General features: G+C 39.2%; 1 protein-coding gene across 1 annotated transcript in view; it reads left to right on the top strand.

Annotated features, from left to right (window-relative positions):
* The window catches only part of ABHD3 (abhydrolase domain containing 3, phospholipase), a 43,929-nt gene extending 24,315 nt beyond the window's left edge, over window positions 1-19,614 (top strand). Inside the window, exons 5-9 of the mRNA XM_004742824.3 lie at window positions 6,624-6,736; window positions 12,322-12,495; window positions 14,350-14,398; window positions 14,478-14,643; window positions 18,758-19,614. Of these exons, the coding sequence (XP_004742881.1) occupies window positions 6,624-6,736; window positions 12,322-12,495; window positions 14,350-14,398; window positions 14,478-14,643; window positions 18,758-18,936 (681 nt within the window). The 3' untranslated portion in view covers window positions 18,937-19,614. The remainder of the gene's footprint in view (window positions 1-6,623; window positions 6,737-12,321; window positions 12,496-14,349; window positions 14,399-14,477; window positions 14,644-18,757) is intronic.
* Window positions 19,615-21,737: the final 2,123 nt, after the last annotated feature.

Below are 21,737 nucleotides of genomic sequence, written 5' to 3'. Positions count from 1 at the left end.
CAGCTCTCATCCTATTTCTTTATTCTTCTGCTCTCACCCTGGTTCTCTATTCTTCTTCTCTCCAAGCACTTGGTTCTCAGCCCTGGCTGCGCATTAGAATCCTCTGGGAAGCTTTAAAAAACACTGATCCCTGAACCACATTCCCCACCACCCCCACCACCCCGCCCCGAGTTCCTGATTCATTTGGTCTGGGGTGGAGTCCAAGTGTCTGTGATTTGTCATAATACTCCCTACAGAGTCTAAAGTGCAGGCTGGGCTGAAGACTGCTATGAGGTGGCAGCCTCCCTTTCTTTGAACCCTGGCCCTGGTGAGCCACCTCTGGCCCCAAACCCAGCCAGGGCAGGGCAGGAGACTTGCTTCTTAGGTGCCTGGACCAAGAGTAACTCCTGTCACCCTGGGTGATCTGCTCTAAGCCGTGCACAATACTGTGGTCATTTATTGGGGTCACTGTGTAGCACGAGTGCCTATGCATGTAGCCATGTAGAAATGAGTCGGAGTGGAGTACCTAGGCCATCTTGGGCTCAGAGGTAGCCAAGATATTTCTTGGGGCCCTTTGCTTTGTGGCTAGTTTTTTGTTTTGTTTTGTTTTTTTAATTTTTTTTTAAGACTTTTAAAAATTTATTTGATAGAGATCACAAGTAGGTGGCAGAGAGGCAGGGAGAGAGAAAGAGAGGAAGGGAAGCAGGCTCCCTGCTGAGCAGAGAGCCCGCTGTGGGACTCCATCCCAGAACCCTGGGATCATGACCTGAGCTGAAGGCAGAGGCTTTAACCCACTGAGCTACTCAGGCTCCCCTGTTTTGTGGCTAGTTATTTTAATGGAAAGGAGCAAAGTCCCAGGCACTTGTAGACACTTAGCCATTTTACACATCTAATAAGGACTAGGTAAAAAGATTTGTCATTAAAGTGTTCCTTGATATGTGGATGCCTCCTGTTGTTTTCTCTGACTTCCTATTTAATGAACTCATCTAAAAATAAGATCAATTTTCCTAACAATTTGGGCAAATCACTATGTAGTAGATGGAGGGGAGGATGGTATGAAAACGAAACAGCAGCAACAACAAAAACATGCTGCAGAGATCAGTGAAGAAGTATGATTAGTACTCATGCAAGGATTACTTTCTAGGGACTTAGGTGCACACAAGAATCACAGAGTTCCTTTGGGCAGCATCTTATCCAATATTTCAGTACAGACCTGTGAAAAAGGACGGCTGTAAAATGAAATCTTCTAAGCTCCTGATGACTATCAGACATTACAATAAAATAAAAATGAAATTGAAATTATTATTATCATTATTTTAGGTGTAGCAAAAATTACTATCAAACTCTGCTCAGTGAGCCAGAGACCCTTGTGGTGTTAGCCAAAGACTTACCCCTTGTGTAGCACACCACCTACACTTGTAAGTGCATCAGCCAGCTACAATTGAAATGATTTTTTACAAAGATGGGTAAGTGTCTTTTTCGGTTTTCATTTTGCTGGATGAAAAACGAAAATCCTAGCTGGCCCGGTTTAGTACCGGCTATGAGGCCACCCCAGCACTAAAAGAAGGGTTCTGGGTGATGGCTTCTACTGCAGATTAGCAAATTCATCCCCTTCCAGAATAGCTAGGGAGAGTCAGGCTACCTGATTAACAGGGTGAATTTTAATTTGTTTCTAGACCAAAAACAAAACAAAAACAAAACCACCCACTTTTTATTTTTTTTTTTTTTTTTTTTTTTTTTTTTTTTTTTTTTAAAGAATTTTATTTATTTATTTGACAGAGAGAAATCACAAGTAGATGGAGAGGCAGGCAGAGAGAGAGAGAGAGAGAGAGAGAGAAGCAGGCTCCCTGCTGAGCAGAGAGCCCGATGCGGGACTCGATCCCAGGACCCTGAGATCATGACCTGAGCCGAAGGCAGCGGCTTAACCCACTGAGCCACCCAGGCGCCCCCACCCACTTTTTAAATGAAATTTGCATCTTAAAACAAATGTCCTCTAAACCAGGACAGGAAAATTCTCTTCCAGGTTAGGGAGAACTCAGTTTGTCTACTTTTTGGAAGTAGATTAAGAAGAACAGATTACATGTAGTCCACAGATTAATATAAAATGTATGCATTACTCTTTTCCCATCTGTTATGTGTGAATAATTAAGAATTAATTTTGCTTCATTATTCTCTTCAGTGATTTTTTTTAAACGCACCTCTAAAAGCCATGAAACAAATTACTATTGTTTCTTGCAAATCCTAGCTGCAGTTGGACAATTTACACAATCTTGGTTTGTAATTATTTTCAAATTATTCTAACTTGTAAAACATTTATGCCCAAACATCTGCTGGAAGATTATCTATCCTATAGCTTTTCTTTATCCTTTAGATTTTTTTCCAGAATACCTTTCCCATCCTCCTCTCACTGTAAAAGGAGTTTTTACCTCCCAGCCGAATGCTGCAAGGTCTTCCTTAATCCCTTTTCTCATTAGATAGGCTTACTCTACCTCTGTTCTGGAAGCATGGAAAAAGCCAGGAATTACTGCAATAGGATTAGTTGCTGGTTGTATTAGTAGCCCTAGCAACTGAGAATTAACTAATGTTTTGTCTTAAAAGCTGCTAGTTATATTTTTAGACCTGAAGAAAAGTTCTGCCAGGCCTACAAATTCAATGTATGGCCCCCATTAGTGTCTTTGCTGTGTATCCTGGATGAACCCCTTCTTTAGGGAGTCTCAAGTCCTGGGAAGAAAGAAGGCATATGATATTTCCTGTTAAAATCATCACGTGTCATGGGGCGCCTGGGTGGCTCAGTGGTTTGGGCTGCTGCCTTCGGCTCGGGTCATGATCTCAGGGTCCTGGGATCGAGCCCCGCATCGGGCTCTCTGCTCCGTGGGAAGCCTGCTTCCCCCCCCCCCCTCTCTCTCTCTCTCTCTGCCTGCCTCTCTGCCTACTTGTGATCTCTGTCTGTCAAATAAATAAATAAAATCTTTAAAAAAAAAAATCATCACGTGTCAAGAGGTCATGTGATATAACTACACAGTTTTGCTTATCAAAAGTTATGCATCTCATTTTTCAGGCAACAAGTATGTATTGACTGTCAGAGAAAGAGGTAAGATAGTAGTAGACATACAGGTAATAGATAATGTGGGCCAGCGGCAGACAGGCTGGGACAATTAGGAGTAGAATTGGGAAAGGTTGTGGTGTCTGGGAGACCAGGGGTCAAGACTTGGCCTTTTACCTGACATTTATTCAAGGCATGATTTCAATAGGCAGAGTTGATTGTGAAGGACCCTTGGAAGATGAGGTGTTCTACAGGTAGCAAGGATGATAAGAGGCCAGCGCACAAGACAATACTGGTGGGTGTCTCATTGATGTGACTCTGTACCTACGGAGAAATGGTAAACTTCAGAGCTGGAAAGGTTGCTTGACATACTGTGGAGGGCCTTGAACACTTGGCAGAAGAATGTGTCCTTAATTCAGCAGCGAAAAGCTAGTGAAGAATTTTAAGCAAAAATACTGTCATGATTAAAGCTAGAAATGTTCTTTAGGAAGATTAATCTGTCAGTGCATAGGAGATAGGATTAGGGGTGGTTATGAACAAAGACTGGGAGTTAACCAGTTAAGTGGCTATTGCAGCAGTCCAAGTAAGAGGTAAAAAGGCCTGGTAGCAGAGACAGTTAATGCCATACCCTTGTCACATCCTTACCCCTGTGACACTTACCATTCCCATGCACATCTACCTCATGGCTTTCACCTGCAAATGCTCACATCTCTTGGACCGGGGGCCTCTCTAGCCGCAGGAGCCTGCTGGCCCTGTGCTCAGGGCCAACCAGGAGTGCCAGCATCTGGTGAATCTCCTCTAGGAGGCTCCTAGAGTGAACCTCCTCTAGGAGCAGTCTTCAACCAATGGCTGAAGGGAACTGGTGGAACCCAGCTCCCTCGCCACTCGCTTGGGATAATTTTGAGCCATATTCCCATAGTGTCCCAAAGTGCCCCAAGAGGATGGAGTCCCCTGTTGCCCATAGTCACGAACTGCTTGGTCCCATGTTCTTTATTGACCTTCTACCCTCCCTGACTCAGTTCACCATTCCTCTACTGGTGCTTCCTAGTCTCACCTTCTAGATGAACCACTAACACTCACATCCTGCCTGTCTCAGGGGCTCTTCTAAGAGAATCTAACATACCAAGCCTTTACTAGAGTAGAAAAAAGGGGTTGCTGGTGTTTCCTGCAAAAGACACTGAGGAGGAAGAGGCTACAAGACTTGGCAATTTATTGGCTATGAGATTAAGGGAGAGGGAGAAGGCAATGTCACCTACAGTTTTAATTAGGAAAATATAGATGTCATCTATTTTTTTTTAAATGGGAAGTTAGGAGAAGCAGTATAGTGTTCATAAAGAGAAGAGTTTACTTCGAGGCATTTTAAGTTTGAATTATGGCCAGAACCCGTTAGTGAAGCTGCCTGTTAGAACTTGGCAATTTGGATCTGGAGCTCAAGATCAGGTGAGAGGGTAGAAGGTGGAGAGTTGGTTTAGTCATTGCCTACTGGTGGTTTGATGAAGCCAGGAAGATAGGTCAGACCCTCAGGAATCAAGTATTGACCAGAGAAGCAGACGCAGGCCTAAGACAAGACTTTTGGGAATGAGTATTCACATTGAGGTTGTGGGAAGACTAACAGGAACCAGGCAGGAAGTGGAAAGCTAGGAGCAGGAGGAGAATGGCATAGTGCCATCACAGAAGCAGGAGGAGCAGCTGGAAGGAGGCGGGACCATGCCGGAAAGGCTCTAGATTTACTGAGTGTCAGAGTTCTGGCAACCTTGATCCATGCCACTATTATCAGTTTTGATCTTAATGTCATCCATCTGGAGAAAAACATTTACAGAAAAATCAGTTTTTGTATCTGAGGATACCAGATGCTGAATTTATTAATGAAATCCCTTTCAGTATCCTAGTGCTTTACAGGAAATTGTTTACTGATTACAAACATGTGATCCAGGCTCTGCTACTTTGTGACCTTTGCCAAATTACTCAACCTTGCTGAGCCATGATTTCTTCATGTGTAAATAAGGAATCAAGTCCTGGGTGCCTGGGTGGCTCAGTGGTTAAGCCGCTGCCTTCGGCTCAGGTCATGATCTCAGGGTCCTGGGATCGAGTCCCGCATCGGGCTCTCTGCTCAGCAGGGAGCCTGCTTCCTCCTCTCTCTCTCTCTGCCTGCCTCTCTGCCTACTTGTGATTTCTCTCTGTCAAATAAATAAATAAATAAATCTTAAAAAAAAAAATGCTTTAATAAGGAATCAAGTCCTTCCTGACACTAAGGTTCTCTGATCTTAATAATTTTCCGCAGGCTGCTTTTCTCAAACCCTGAGCTCTGTGTGCACATTCATGTGCGACCGTGTGTGGCTGCGTTCACGTCAAGCCTGCATGACAAGAGTAAATGCTGTGACTGTCACAAATAATTCAGAAATGTTAAAGCTATGCCACATGAATAGACTCCCATGTAATAAAAATATCATGTAAGGATTTCTTCACCTGAATTCTTGTTACAACAGGTGCAGTCACTATGAACAAGCCTGGTAGTAGATACTATTCCATTTAGATTTTACAGTGAATTTGTGCCCCTCAAATGCATTTAATCACAAAGGATTTCTTTTTTTTTAAGTATGTCCACTTAGTCTCATATTAGCTGGTGAGGTGTGCCAGGAGTCTTTTAATGTCTCTAAATTCAGTTTCCTCTATAAAATAGATATAATAATGGGATTTACCTCAGGGTTTTGTAGACACAAGCTTAATTATTTAGTAACTTAGCTCCTGTAAATCTCTCCAGGTTAACCTTTGTCTTTTGGAGAGTTTCATATTTGCAGACCTCAAAAAGATGATGGTAGGCAATAGGTAGCGTTTTAGGCTTGAGTTTAATTGGAAGGATCATTAAAAACTGTGCTTGTCTTGGGCTTCTTATTAGCGATTGAACGGTGGGTGAACATAACCTTATGTGGCGATCATTGTTAATTGGAATAGTAAAGTCAAGAGGGTCCAGGGCACTGCTTTGGTTAGAGCAGTGTTAACCAGACTCCTCTCCGTGCTATTCAGTTTCTGGGGGTTTTATCTCACCTAGGCACACACACATATATTCATGGACACACTCTGACGTTTATTCTGCAGAAAGGACTGCCCCCTCCTCCCACAGTTCAAACAAAGCGTTTGTGAAGCTTTCCTGCCAGAAACAGAGCCCTTATTGATGAGGTTCACTTGAAAATCATTTGTTTGAATGCCTGATGTATTGAGGCATAATCAGCTTTACATATTTTAACATATTAAGTGTCTGTTGCAGTGTAGTGCAGCTGGGGCTATATGGATATATTGTTGTAGAAGAACATCTGTAATTCATAAATGCAACTGGAAATTGCCTTATCTAGAGGGAAGGCCATGCCAGAAAACCACACTACCCCATTAGTGGACAGCATTCAGGATGAAGAAAACGGTTCGCCCGTTATAAACCAGCCACAATTTAAAATTTGGGGGGCATAATTGCAATGTCTCTTTTGTTCACTTGTTTGCTTTTTTTTTTTTTTAATAGAGAATAACTTCGGCTCCGTCATTTCTGCCTTTTACAGGTCATGAATCTCATGATTTTTAAATGTTGTGCTTTACCTGTCTCTGCTCACAGACACCAAGGACTTACTGCTGTGCTAACACTGAAGACCTGGAGACTGTTATTCACCACGTGCATAGTCTGTACCCTTCGGCTCCCTTCCTGGCAGCAGGGGTTTCGATGGGAGGGTAAGATTTTTTCCTTTCTAAAATATCTTGAGAGAGAAGTGGCCTTCCTGACTGCTTCTGTCAGAAGATGACAAGCTACAAAGACATTTGAAAAGAAATGTTTGATTATTTTTATCTGATTTTACCACGTATGGTTGAGTGAAGGAAGGAATTCACCCAGGCGAATGTGAGTGTTTTCCTTGGCAACTATGGCTTTGTGGTGAAAAGGTTGCAAGTATCTCCTTGGGATCCTCAGAGTTTTCTGAACTTAAGGGTTTGTTAGAGCCCTATGACCTTGATTGCCTTCACTTCTTAGCTGCCATGGTGACCTTCAGGGTCCCAGCTGTCCTGTATGTGTGTCCTCCAGCACCAAACAGGAAGCTGACTTTGGAGGCTGATTTTCATCACTCCAGTCATAGAAATAATCACTTCTTGCTCTCTCCAGCTGAAGAGACCTTCAACATTTTTTTCCTCCAGGTGGTGTTGTTTTTGTTTGTTTTGTTTTGTTGCTGGGCAAATGGACCTACCCTGGAATGCTCTCCTAGAAACTCTGACGTTTTATTGTTAACCCCTATACCAGCTGCTATTTTAAGCATATGAATATTATTAAAATTTGTGCTTCTTGCAGTTACATTGGGGTTTAATTGGAACATTTTGCCATACTTATTCATTTCTACTAATAATTATTTATATTTCTTATTCCAGTGATTATGAACTTAATAAAATCCAAAATTTTAATTATCCAGAATTTAGATTCCTTAAATGCTTGTCCAAAAACTACTTTTTAAAATCAACAAACAGGGACGCCTGGGTGGCTCAGTTGGTTAAGCAGCTGCCTTCAGCTCAGGTCATGATCCCAGCGTCCTGGGATCGAGTCCCACATCGGGATCCTTGCTCCACAGGGAGCCTGCTTCTCCCTCTGACTCTGCCTTCCACTCTGCCTGTGCTCGCTCTCACTCGTTCTCTCTCTGACAAATAAATAAATAAAATCTTAAAAAATAAATAAATAAATAAAATAAAATCAACAAACACATGAGGTAGAAAATGGTATTTTTTCTTAATTTTGTAATTGATTTATTTGCCACTTTAATTTTCAGAACATCTTAGAATGTTTCATTACTTGAAAATGAACAGGTTTTCCAAATGATAGATTCTGAAGAATCGTCTTTAACCACAGCTTTTTAGATTCTGATGAACATAAAACTAGAAAGAAAAGAATACATTTCTTACATTAGCATGGAAGGTCTGACTTGACCTACTAAAGGAAGAAATCTGAATCAGTGCAGAAAACCAAGGCGGAACCTCTGAATTGGGCTCAAGGTATTTCTCTTTCCTTTGCCCCATAATGTGAACTGTAGAAAACAGTGTGTGGACTGAAATTTTTCTCTTAATCATATAAATTCTTGACTTTTTAAAGGCCAGACCTCACATAAACAGGACCAGATTCTCTATTCAGAAGCCCCTGGGAAATGCCTATTCATGTCCCTTTGAAGTCTCAGTGCCTGAAGGCAGAACTTGACCATTAGCCTTAGCAGCTGGTTGAATATTAATGTCTTGCAAATTGTTTGAAGGAAGCACCCTTTCTAGTTGCCTAGCACTGTGACACGTTCCCAAGTGGACTTACCACTTGGGGATGTGTTTTATAGCTTGACACACTTTTTTTTTTCTTTTGGAAACGCAACAGGCAAAAACGTAGTCTGTCGAAGATCCTAATGTCCAGTGCCTCTGGAGACTGGGGTCATCCCCAAGCCTGTGATGCCAGGGACCACGTAGGGGATTTAAGCAGATACTGAGTCTAGCCAAGGAATCTACACCGTGCTCTACCTAGTCAGGTTTCAGTCCCCTGATGAGTTGGTAAAGAAGCTCTAAAGAATGTATAGGAAATTCTTTGTGTAGATGTAAAAGAGAAGAGTGTATGTAATGAGCCCTGATATGTACTAACCACCTGACTTCAATAAAAATCAGCCCTCTTCACACAGCTTCAGTAATTATCAATTCCCAGATAATCTTGTTTATCAGTTTCAGCCCTCCACTCCTCCCCAACTCTGATTATCTTAAATGAATCTCAGATATCATTTATAAATATCTTAGTAGGTATCTCTAAAAGGTAGTTGCTCTTTAAAATACATACGGAGTACCATTAGCACACCTGAACAAAACTGGTGGTAATCCCTAAAAATCATCAGATATTTTGTATGTATCTCATTTCCCCAGTTGATGGCTGGTTGGTTTGTTGGTTTTACAGTGTGTTTGAGGTGTTTGAGTCAGGAACCAGATAACGTCCATTGGTTTGATATGCCTCTTAAGTCTCTTAACTCATGGATTCTTCTTCTGTCTCTGTCTCTTTTCTTTTGGTGAAAACATGGAGTCCTTTTTCTGTGAAAATAAAACATCCTCGGGGCGCCTGGGTGGCTCAGTGGGTTAAAGCCTCTGCCTTCAGCTCAGGTCATGATCTCAGGGTCCTGGGATCGAGTCCTGCATCGGGCTCTCTGCTCAGCGGGGAGCCTGCTTCCTCCTCTCTCTTTGCCTGCCTCTCTGCCTACTTGTGATCTCTGTCAAATAAATAAATAAAATCTTAAAAAATAAATAAATAAAACATCCTCTTTTGGAGTAACATCTTGATATTATTTTTTCCCCTGAATAATAGTCAAGAAGTACCCCCCCACACACACACACACACTTGGTCAGGTATACTACTGGTCCTTCCTACTCCTGAGGCCTTCCCTTCCAACCCTTTCCATCTGCCCATTATAACAATTTCCCAGCACTCTCTGACTTCCAGCCGAAGAAGAGGATCACCAAAACTAGGACTCTAGAATGAAGGTTTTCCAGGAGAGTCAACATCGTTCTTTAACTTAGCGAACCACAGTACTTTATCCCAGGAGTACAGTCATTATTAAGAATCATTTGCAAGGGGCGCCTGGGTGGCTTAGTTGGTTGAGCGACTGCCTTCGGCTCAGGTCATGATCCCAGACTTCCAGGATCGAGTCCCGCATCGGGCTCCCGGCTCTTTGGGGAGTCTGCTTCCCCCTCTGACCTTCTCCTCGCTCATGCTCTCTCTCACTCATTCTCTCATGAATTAAAAAAAAAAAAAAAAAAAAAAATCATTTGCAGGAAAAAAATTTCCACTTTTCATCTTAAACCTCATCACATTCACTCTGCGAGCCACTTGGGCTAGGAAAGAGAAGGAGACGGAATTTTTACCCATTTCTCCTATTTCAGATCATTGGCAATTGGAAAAATAAAGAATGGCAAATATAATGAGAAACAGAATTTAGACTATCACCCTTTCTCTTAGTTGATAATGTTAAACTTAGATTTTGACATTAGTATTAGATTAAACCCCATTCTTGTTCCTCTTATCAAAATAGAACTAGATTAAAATCAGGAAAATTGATAGAACCAAAGAAAGGGGGGAAATGAGTGATAATTAAGAACAACAACAACAACAAAAGGACAGAATAGGAAGAGAAAACAAGTGACTTTGAGGGCAAGGAGCTCTGCCACAACTCAGAAAGTCTAACTCCATGCTAGGGAGCCCTGTAGAGACTTATTTTAGGAAGCAAGGGCTCAGAGGCAAACAGGATGCCCACTCAGTCTGATTACTCACAATCTCCGGGCTTAAACCCAGGTGTCTGTAGTAATTTTGAAAGCTCCCCAAGTGATTCCATGTGCAACCACATCTGAAAACCACTCTTTCATGTTCTGTCTATGCCATCTATGCCAAGGGTTAGCATGACGCAACCCACAGGCCAAATCTGGCAATCTGTCTGTTTTTGTCCAAGAGCCAAGACTTGTTCTTATATTTTTAAATGGTTGAAAAAGGTGTGTGTGGGTAGCTCAGTTATTTAAGCATCCAACTCCTGATTTTGGCTGGGGTCATGATCTCATGATTATGAGATCAAGCCTCATGTCAACTCTGCCCTGGGAATGCTTAAGATTCTCTCTACCTTTCCCTCTGCCCCTCCCCTTCGTTCACACACGCTCTCTCTCTCTCCTTATATGAATAAAGTTTGTATAAATAAATAAATAAATGAATAAATGGGGAATCTGTCAAAATTAAATGGGTGGGTCTGTCAGTTAGGCATCTGCCTTAGGCTCAGGTCATGGTCCCGGGTCCTAGGATTGAGCCCTGCAAAGGAGTCCCTATACAGTGGGGAGTCTGCTTCTCCTTTTCCCTCTACCTTTCACCCAGCTTGTGCACAGTCTCTCTCTCTCTCTCTTTCTCTCTCAAATAAATAAATAAAATCTTTAACATTAAAATTATATGATTGGAAAAGAACAAAAGAAGAATAGTTATGTCATGTGAAAATTACGTGAAATTTAAATTTCATCCATATATAATGATTGGTTGGAAGACAGCCATGTCCATTCATTTATGTATTATCTAGGGCTGCTTTTGCACTACATAGTTGGGTAGTTGTGACAGATATTATATAGCCCACAAAGCCCAAAATATTTACTCTGTGGTCTATCATAGGAAACTTTGCCTGAAACACTCCTCACATACTAAAACATTCACCTGGAAGCGGGGGGCTTAAGGTTTTGCATATTCTATTTTTTTTTAAGATTTTATTTATTCATTTGACAAAGATCACAAGTAGGCAGATAGGCAGAGATGGTGGGGGGGAGAGCAGACTTCCCACTGAGCAGAGAGCCCCAGGCAGGGCTCAATCCCAGGACCCTGGGATTATGATCCAAGTCAAGGCAGAGGCTTTAACCCACTGAGCCACCCAGACACCCCAAGGATTTGCATATTCTTAATAAACCCCCAATATCATTTTTAAAAATGAAAGAAAGAAAAGAAGAGAAAGAGAGGAAGGAAAAGGAAGAAAGGAAGAGAGAGGGAAAGAGAGAGAAAAAGAAAAAGGAGAAGAGAGGAAGGCAAGGAAGGATGGGTGGAGGAAAAACAACCCATCATATAGGGGATTTCTCAGGACGCCTGGGTGGCTCAGTTGGTTGGACGGCTGCCTTCGGCCCAGGTCATGACCCCGGAGTCCCGGGATCGAGTCCCGCATTGGCTCCCAGCTCCATGGGGAGTCAGCTTCTCCCTCTGACCTCCTCGTTCATGCTCTCTCTCACTGTCTCTCTCTCAAGTAAATAAATAAAATCTTTAAAAAAAATATATATATAGGGGATTTCTCTTATATTTTACTTCATAGAAGGATATACATTGTAAGTAATAAGTATATGCCTTGTCCATTCACAATAGAATCTACTGGAAGATAAATAAGTATATGAATGTGGCAAGGAAAGAATGAAGATACTTGCATGCGTTTCCAAGAGAAAGGCCTTAAACTTAGGTTTATGCTTTTCTTCTCCATAGTTAAGGTAAAGTCCATAGTTAGAAATGAAATGTCTTGGAGACCCTGGGTGGCTCAGTTGGTTAAGCACCTGCCTTTGGCTAGGTCCTGGGATGGAATCCCTCATCAGGCTCCTGGTTCAGTGGAGATCCTGCTTCTCCCTCCCCTTCTGCCCCTCTGCTCCTGCTCTATCTCAAATAAGTAAATAAAATAAAAAAAAAAAAAAAAAAGAAAGAAAGAAAGAAATGGGATGTTTGGAGATAACAAACTCATCATTAAGTTTCCTGTTTCTCCCCATTTTAGAATGCTGCTTTTGAATTACCTGGGCAAAATTGGGCCGAAAACTCCTTTGAAGGCAGCTGCAACTTTTTCAGTCGGTTGGAATACTTTTGCTTGCTCTGAGTCATTGGAGAAACCACTCAACTGGTTGCTTTTCAATTACTACTTGACAACTTGCCTCCAGTCTTCAGTTAATAAGTGAGTCATCTTTAAAATCGATGTCTCCTAATTTCTTGGGTTATATTCCCCAACAGAAAGAAAGTTGTAAAGTATAAGACTGCTAATTTTTGTATATTTGTGTTTACATTATATGCATTTTCTATTGTGCCAAATAGTTTTTGTTATAAAGATATAAAAAAAAAGATTTTAAGCATAAGCTAAAAATGTAGATAAAAGGTGTAATGTTTTCTTTCTGAATCTCAGTGGTACAACCCCTAGGATGTGCCCCTACTATGCAGAAGATCACTGCTCTGTCACTATTCTAAATTATCCCAAAAGACTAAAAATGTGAGCATTGACTGTATTGAATAACATGAGAGCTATTTCTCCAGATTTTCTACCTGTTGGTAATCTGTTAGTACCTAATTGTTTTCTAGGTAGTAAACAATGTATTAAATGTTTTTAGCACAGAATAATATAGTTTCTTAAGCATATGCTTACGTGCGTAGTACATTTTAGAAGCTGGGGGAACGCACTTCACTTAGATATTCTCAGCCCCCACTTAATGTTACCAGAATACTATATTTGCATTAATTTTTCCGGAATTGTTTATATATCTTCTACCATTTAAATTGGTGTGATAACGGGACACCTGGGTGGCTCAGTTGGTTAAGCAGCTGCCTTCGGCTCAGGTCATGATCCCAGCTCCTTGCTCTGCAGGGAGCCTGCTTCTCCCTCTGACTCTGCCTTCCACTCTGTCTGCCTGTGCTCGCTCTTGCTCTCTCTTTGACAAATAAATAAATAAAATCTTTAAAAAAAATAAAAAATAAAAAAATAAATTGGTGTGATACTAAAGAACAGAGGTGTTTCTGTTTGTATTTTGATGACTATCACCATCTGTTTTTGGGTTAATTGATCAATGTAATATAAATGCTAAATAAAAAGTCCAGTTAATTTGTACAGGACTTAGCAAAAAACATAGATACCCCAAAAGGTGACATTAAACATTGGATTAAATTTAGCCTATTTATTAAATTACAGATATTAATTATAAAATATTGCTTAAAATATTAAAAAGATAACTAATTGCTCATTGTCACTGAAATGGAGGACAATAGCAAGAAAAGTGAAGAGAATGATTTGGCAATTAAAGTACTGGTTATATTTAAAAAAATGACCCCCATTTAGGGATGTCTGGCTGGCTCAGTCAGTAGAGCATGTGATTCTTGATTGCAGGGTTGTGAGTTCAAGCCCCACAGTGGGTGTAGAGCTTACTTAAAAATAAATAAAATACTTAAAAAGAAAGAAAAGTGATCACCATTTAAAATACAAGTATATGAAATATAAATTTTAATTTTCAACAAAGCAATTTAAAAATAATGTCTTCAAGTGGTTTATCCAAGGGAAAGCTTCTGGTTTAAATAAGGCCTTTTCAGCCAAATTGGTTTAATAGTAGCAGAGTGTAGGTACATCTTGTTATGAAACAACACTTATGTTTATTATTACAAAATTAGTTCAGTGTCCTTCAATTAAGAAAAAAGTACACTGGGTGGCTCAAAGGGTTAAGACCCTTGATTTTGGCTCATGTCAGGATCTCAGATCAAGTCCTGGGTCAGGCTCCATGCTGGGTATGGAGCCTGCTTAAGATTCTCTCTCCCTCTCTCTCTGCCCCTCCACCTCACTCTTTCTCTAAAAAAATAAAAGTACTTTTAAAAAAAAAATTCTTCAGGCTACATAGCAATGTACTTCTGCTAAGTCTGATTAAGTAAATATTTATTGAGTACTCACTTTGTGCCCTGTGGTAGCCTATTTGGTTAATTAGGTACTTGAGGTGGTGTTATAGAGATAGCTATAACCTGAAATTTTTTTACCTTTGAAATTATTTTGCTGCAGGCACCGGCATATGTTTGTGAAACAAATCGACATGGATCACGTCATGAAGGTAAGAGAGAAACATTATGTAATATTTTGATTTCCTCTTCGGAGTCCAAGAAGAGAGATCATCTCTTTTTATGTTTCAGGCTAAATCCATCAGAGAGTTTGATAAGCGATTCACCTCAGTCATGTTTGGATACCAAACAATTGATGATTATTATACTGATGCCAGCCCGAATCGTAGACTGAAATCAGTGGGAATTCCAGTGTTGTGTCTGAATTCTGTGGATGATGTTTTCTCACCAAGTCATGGTAAAATTCACATTATTTTTTGTACGTTTTGACATGAATTGGCTGTTTTAAAATCCTGGTTCTTTTTTTTTTTTTTAAGAAAACACAGTAATGAGAAATTAAATGTCATATAAATTGTTTTCCAGTGGAATAGAAAAAAATAGCTAGATATTCGTAATTTAGTATCTAAATGGGTGAAGTCACTTTAAATGCTTTCACAGACCCTTATCTAGTTCGTTATGAGAGTCTTCGAGTGAATTATGTCTCTGAATATTTTGCTTGTTCTAACTTTTTATAACCTTTCCTTTTTATCAAATACACTGTCCTTTGGACAGATTATGTGACAATATCTTTGCCTCACAAGTTCATTGCCATCACTTGCCTTTTCTTCCTCAGATTCTTAAGCAGAAGGCTTTGGAGTTTTTCTCCCTTTTAAACTGGGAAGAAAACTTGAGACTTTATAGACATGATGTTCTTGACTATCTCCATGAGTGTAGCACATTTCATCCCATTTGAAGGGAAACAGTCTTTGCTTTTCCCTGGATATTGTATAAAAGAAAATTATGCCCAGATTAACTTCCTCACTCTCTTAATTTAAGAAATAGGGAATTTCATAGCAAAGATATATATGCATGTGTTCATATATTGAAGCAATGTAAGATGATTAGAAATCATCCTAAGTACCGGCAGACTTGACCCATACTTCTTTCCTTTTTCTTTTAAAGTTAACATATAATGTGTTACTTGTTTCAGGGTACAGGTCTGTGATTCATCAGTCTTTCACAATTCATAGCACTCCCCATAGCACATATTCTAATTATTTTTCTAATGAAATTACACAAAGCCTTTTTTTTTTTTAATGTTTTACTTATTTATTTGAGAGAGAGAAAGCACAAGCAGGGGGAACAGCAGAGGGAGAGGGAGAAGCAGGCTCCCCGCTGAGCACAGAGCCAGACCCCAACCCAATACAACATAGGCTTGATCCCAGGACCCTGAAAGCATGACGTAGCTCAAGGCAGACACTCAGCCTCACCCAACTGAGCCACGCAGTCTCCCTAAAAAAGGCTTTTTAAAAAAAGTTTTTTAAAAAAGATTTTATTTATTTGACACAGAGAGAGAGATCACAAGTAGGTAGAGAAGCAGGCAGTGGGTGGCGGGGGACACAGGCCCCCCGCTGAGCAGAGAGCCCAATGCAGGGCGGATCCCAGGGTCCTGGGATCATGACCTGAGCTGAAGGCAAGGGCTCAACCCACTGAGCCACCCAGGCGCCTCTCCCCAAAAATGCTTTTTATAAATTTTTTTCTCACTTCCCCCCAAATACTTCAAAAACATTTTCCCCTGAGTACTTCATTTAAAAAAAAGTTAATCTGACTATAAACACATGTATTGTCAACATTTCAGAAAATCTCCAAAGTATATAAAAATACAAATCACCTATCATTTGATTGTGTGACTTATGATTAATCAGAAATAACTTTAGATGGTGGGGACTTTTTGGCCTTTCACCACAAATCAAGAAATGAAACTGTGAACTTTAGTTTTAGATGAATTACATGGTGGCTATTTAGCCTCCTTTCACTGGATTAAGAAAGTGTAGTACTTTTCCTTTCTTAATATTTCTTAATATTTAATATCATATTAACATATAATTTAATCACATGATATTTAATATTTAATAAAATATTATTTAATATTTAATACTATATTAACATATAATATTATATTGTGTTAACATATAATATTAAATATTAAATAACATTAATATTAAATATTAACATATAATATTAAATATTAAATAACATTAATATTAAATATTAACATATAATATTAAATATTAAATATATAAATGTTATATATTATATATAACATATAATATTAAATATTAAACTCTAAATATTATATTTCTTAATATTTCACCAATATTTAGTAATATTTCATAATAATTTCTCTTATCAACCACAATTTCTCATCATATTAACCTGCCCCACTTTGTTGAAATTTAAATTCATTATTCCCTATTCTTTCCCAAGCCCTTAAGATAATCTTGCCACTTTGAAATAGTAGGCAACTGTCTGCATCCTGAGAACGCAGGCAGCCAGCATCTTTCATATGACTCAGTGGGGGCACAGCCTTTGTTCTTGTGATAGGACTGTAACTATCAGTGTCAGAAATTCCCGAGTGTATCCAGAGTGTGAAATTGGGACTCATAACATAATAATTCCATCAGAGGCAAGTGAAGCATTCTAAATCAAAGCCTTTAATGTAACATGAAAAAGGAAAAGCAAAAATAAGATGTCATTTCACCTTATCCTGCTCTTGAGCTCACACATCTTATCCCAAGATAGGAAATACTCTTCTTTAGATGGGGCTGGCCAAGGATATGAGTTTAGGGCCCCTTTGGGCAAGGACTTGGCTTGCTGGGCCTTGATGTAGGATCTTGAAATTTATTCTTCGCAGAGCATTGCGTAAAGGGGTCAAACTGAGCACATCGTCTGAACAAGCAATTTGGACACAGCAGTAGCTTCATCTTGTAAGGGTCTCAGTTCTCGAGGGTGTCAGTTTCCTTTCCTTCATTAGAAGGGTACGGGATAGAGAGATCTTACCTTTAATTAGCTCATTTACCCTTAAGACTCTGTTCCAAGATATGAAGGTCTAAATACTGCTACAACCACATTATCTTAATGAAGGAGATAAGATTTAGCAGTATCTGAAATTAAAACAATTCTCATGCCAGGTTGTGATTCGTTATAGATCTTAAATCAAAACATTTTCATTGGGATGCCTAGGTGGCTCAGTCGGTTAAGTGGCTGCCTTTGGCTCAGGTCATGATCCCAGTGTCCTGGGATCGGGTCCCACATTGGGCTCCTTGCTCCGTGGGGAGCCTGCTTCCCCCCACCCCTCTCTCTGCCTGCCTCTCTGCCTGCCTGTACTCTCTCTATCTCTCTGACAAATAAATAAATAAAATCTTTAAAATAAAATAAAATCTTTAAAAATAAAATCTTTAAAAAATCTTTAAAAAACATTTTCATTGTAAACTCTAAGCATGGGAGAAAAAATAAAAATAAAACAACTATAATTCACATGCCTTAGAGTGAAGTTTTTACTCAGGATATGTTTTGTTGGGTATAGAAAAAATTGTCATTACTACAGAGTTATTTAAATATAGCAGCTATATTTTCAAAATAAAATTTTTCTTTCTCCTGACTACACATAGAAAGCCAGACCATAAAGGGGCATCTGGATGGCTCAGTTGATTAAGCATCTGCCTTTGGCTCAGGTCATGATCCCGGAGTCCTAGGATGGAGCCCCATGTCAGGCTCCCTGCTCAGTGGGGAGCCTGCTTCTCGCCTTTCCTTCTGACACTCCCCTTGCTTGTGCTCTCTCACTCTCTCTCTGTCAAATAAATAAATAAAAATCTTAAAAAAAAATTCAGATCACAAACTCAAAGAAAGAAAGAAAAAGAAAAGAAGAAAGGAAGGAAGACAAGGAAGAAAAAGAAAAAATAATCCCCAGTGTTTAAGCCCAAAGATAAATACTATTGCCACTTGGGAGTATTTCTTTCCACTCTTTTTTGCTATCTATATATGTTTTTACTATATAAATTAATTATATAATTTTGAGTCCTTAATTGGCCAACAGTTGACCCCTCAGGGATTTAACGTCATGTAAAATTAGCCAGTCATGCACAAAGAATTTATCATTCTCACAAAGGTGATAAGATTAGTTCTTGTTTTCCTGGTATAATACCTAAGTGGGGATCTTAGAACATAATGTAAGTATTCGCCATTCCTTGAATCACCTTACTTTATTTTCTCAAAACAAGACTGGGCCTTTTTATACTTTTAGGTTATGAGTAAACACTTGGATTGATTCTTCCAAAAATGGTAGTTTAGTACATAACTGTAAACATGATCTGTTGTAAGAATATAAATTGTTGATATAAATTAGTGAGACTTATTCCGTTAGCCGTACTTATTACAAATATTTACTTATGTAATTGTGTTTCAACTTATAATGATTAGAAGTGATAAGAGCATGTACTTTTCGTAACAAAACTGAGTAATAATTATGTATTTTTCTTTCTCTTTTCCTTCTCTTACCTCCCCTCTTCCCTCATCTTTTTCTTTCCCCCAAGCTATTCCAATTGAAACTGCCAAGCAAAACCCTAATGTTGCTTTGGTCCTTACTTCTTATGGAGGCCATATTGGTTTCCTGGAAGGAATCTGGCCAAGGCAGTCCACTTACATGGATCGAGTCTTCAAGCAGTTTGTGCAGGCCATGGTTGAACATGGACATGAACTCTCCAGCATGTAGCTCCTTAGGTGCATTTGGTCTGAACCACCATATAAAGGCAACTCAGCTTAGTGCACAAATCTTAACTACTGTATATAAAGCAGATAAGCCAGCAGGTGGTGAAGAGGTCCAGAATGACATGCAAAAACCACTTTTTTGGGAAAACAAAACAACTTTGTAGCAAGAAATGAAATAGAGATTTAGATTGTAACTTACGTAGATTTTATTTTTACTACGCCTTACCAAGTATGACCTTAAATAAAGTAGTCAAACATGGAATTGCACTTAACCAAAACTGTTGTGTAAAAAAGATTTTAATTCCTCAGGGTTTTAATTTAGGCTGGTATTTTTTTAGATTACTCATTTTAGGTGACTTAATGGTACTTTAATAACTGTTAAGAGATTTTGATTATTAGAATGTAAGTTATAAGTTGGAACATTCCTAAGGGTATTTATACCTAATGATGATAATGTGAAAACTGAATGAGATCAAATACAACGCGCTAAATATTTTACGTATTCTAACTTTAAAAGGCAAATGCAACAATGTTAGACTGATGTCTATACATGCTCTTTTACTCTGGTAATAATAAATTAAGGCTGATTTATGTTTTATAACGATTATAGTTTTCATGCTTATTTTTAAAATAGTATATGTGCATACATATATGTCAATATATTAAAATAAATTCTATCATTTTAAATTGTCTGTGAGTCTTTATCTATAAAAAAGTAATCCCTAATAAACCAATTATTTGGAAAAAAAAGTAATCCCTATAAATTAATTTATGCTAATTTCATGAATACATTAGTAAGAAATATTAAAATGGTTTTTTTTTAAGATTTTATTTATTTATTTGACAGAGAAAGATCACAAGTAGGCGGGGCCTACTTGTAGGCTCTACAAATAGGCCTCCACAGGGAAGCAGGCTCCCTGCTGAGCAGAGAGCCCAATGCGGGGCTCAATTTCAGGACCCTGGGATCATGATCCGAGCCAAAGGCAGAGGCTTTAACCCACTGAGCCACCCAGGAGCCCCTAATATGTTTTATTTCACTGTTCCCAGAAAATAGGGTTCACATCATTTGCACCAATTAAAGATACTTTCAGCTTCAGGAAACCTGTCTAAGAGTGCCTTGGGAATTATGGTATTTAATTATTTTGCATAATAAAACACCTCTAGGCAGGTCAGGATGGGTGTAGGGGTTTCCATTGTCATCAAAGACTCAGGCTTTTTCTGTTTCCACTCCACTTAGCAGGGTAGCTAGTTATCTCCTAGACACAGGATGTCTGTAGCAGCCCAGACATCACCTTTGTGTTCAGAGTAGGAAAAGGGGGAAGGAGTGGGGCCTGACAGAGCTGATACAAGACTTGCACTTATATACCCCTTGGCTGGAACGGTGTCACGCGGCCACCATTGTTGATAAGGAGGCTGAGAAATCAAGCATGTCAACTTTTCTAATGGTTGTGTAGGCAAACAAGGGAGTGGGGATTGGCAATGTCTGATGAGCTAGCCAGCCCAGAGTGGTAGCTTCCATACCATTCAACCTCTTACCCCCCACCTTTTTTTTTTTTTTACACTATTTCCACCTGTTTATAAAATATGTACATTTTTGCCCGGCTATCACATTAAGAGAACCGTGTATAAAAAAGCATATTAACAAAAAATTGTTTACTAAAAATGCCACTTTTTGGAGAGTTCTTTATAATGTAGACTCCCTTATAACTGTGTCTAGGATGACAGCACCAATAATATCAGATAACTTTCTTCGTCTGTACAGCATATATTCTGATTTGATAGTAATAATTACTTTCAGTCTGTATGGTTCTTGTGGGGCTGATCCTGCCTTGCAGAGTTATCGTCTAAATTTTAAACAAATTGCATCAAGAAATCTATACCCAGTGGTCAGTGCTAGAATGGGGGAGGTAGCACCTCCCCTCCTTCTACATACGAAAATTCATTCCAGCCAGGTTAAAGAGAGAAACATTTCTTTAATCCATAAAAGCACTAGATGAAAACACGGGACATTATTTGTATAGTTTTAGAGTGAAGAGGTACATCTGAAGCAAAATATAAAAATGAGAACCCACATAGAAAGAAGTGACAGATGTGATTACATAAACATGAAAACTTGAGTTCTACAAAATCACCATGAACAAAATTAGACTAAAAATGACAGTGAGAAGTATTTGCAGGGATGCCTGGTGGCTCAGCCAGTTAAGTGTCTGCCTTGGGCTCAAGTCAAGATCCCAGGGTCCAGGAATTGTGCCCCACGTTGGGCTCCCCACTCAGCAGGGGGTCTACTTCTGCCTCTCCCCCCAATTGTGCTCTTGCTTGTTCTCTCTCAAGCAAATAAATAAATAAATAATATCTTTTAAAAAAATTTTGCCATATGCAGTAGGTTAGTATCTCCCACAGCTAAAGAACTCTTAAAAATTGGTAATGAAACACCTGATAGAAAAATGGGCAAAGATATATAAAGGACACCCACAGAATATATAGCCAAAGGGCAGGCCATCTCTCACTCTAGAGAGCTTTTTTCTTTTTCTTTCCTTTCTGTTTTTACCTTTACTTAATATACTTTCACTTTGCTTCAAAAAAAAAAAATAGCCAAAGAATTTATAAATTTTAAAAATTTATTTTAAGTTTAAAATTTATAAATTTATAAAATTTATAAAAAGGTGGACAATCTCACGAGTAGTTTAGGAAATACGAAATTTAAAAACAAAGTGGAGGCACCTGGGTGGCTCAGTGGGTTAAGCCTCTGCCTTTGGCTCAGGTCATGATCTCAGGGTCTTGGGATCGAGCCCCGAATCAGGCTCT

Source organism: Mustela putorius, unplaced genomic scaffold (genome assembly GCF_011764305.1).
Source record: "Mustela putorius furo isolate JIRA1106 unplaced genomic scaffold, ASM1176430v1.1 tig00003858_pilon_pilon_pilon, whole genome shotgun sequence".
NCBI classification, from domain to species: Eukaryota; Metazoa; Chordata; class Mammalia; order Carnivora; family Mustelidae; genus Mustela; species Mustela putorius.
Note: the sequence above shows the minus strand (reverse complement) of the source record. Positions and strands in the feature narration are given on the sequence as shown.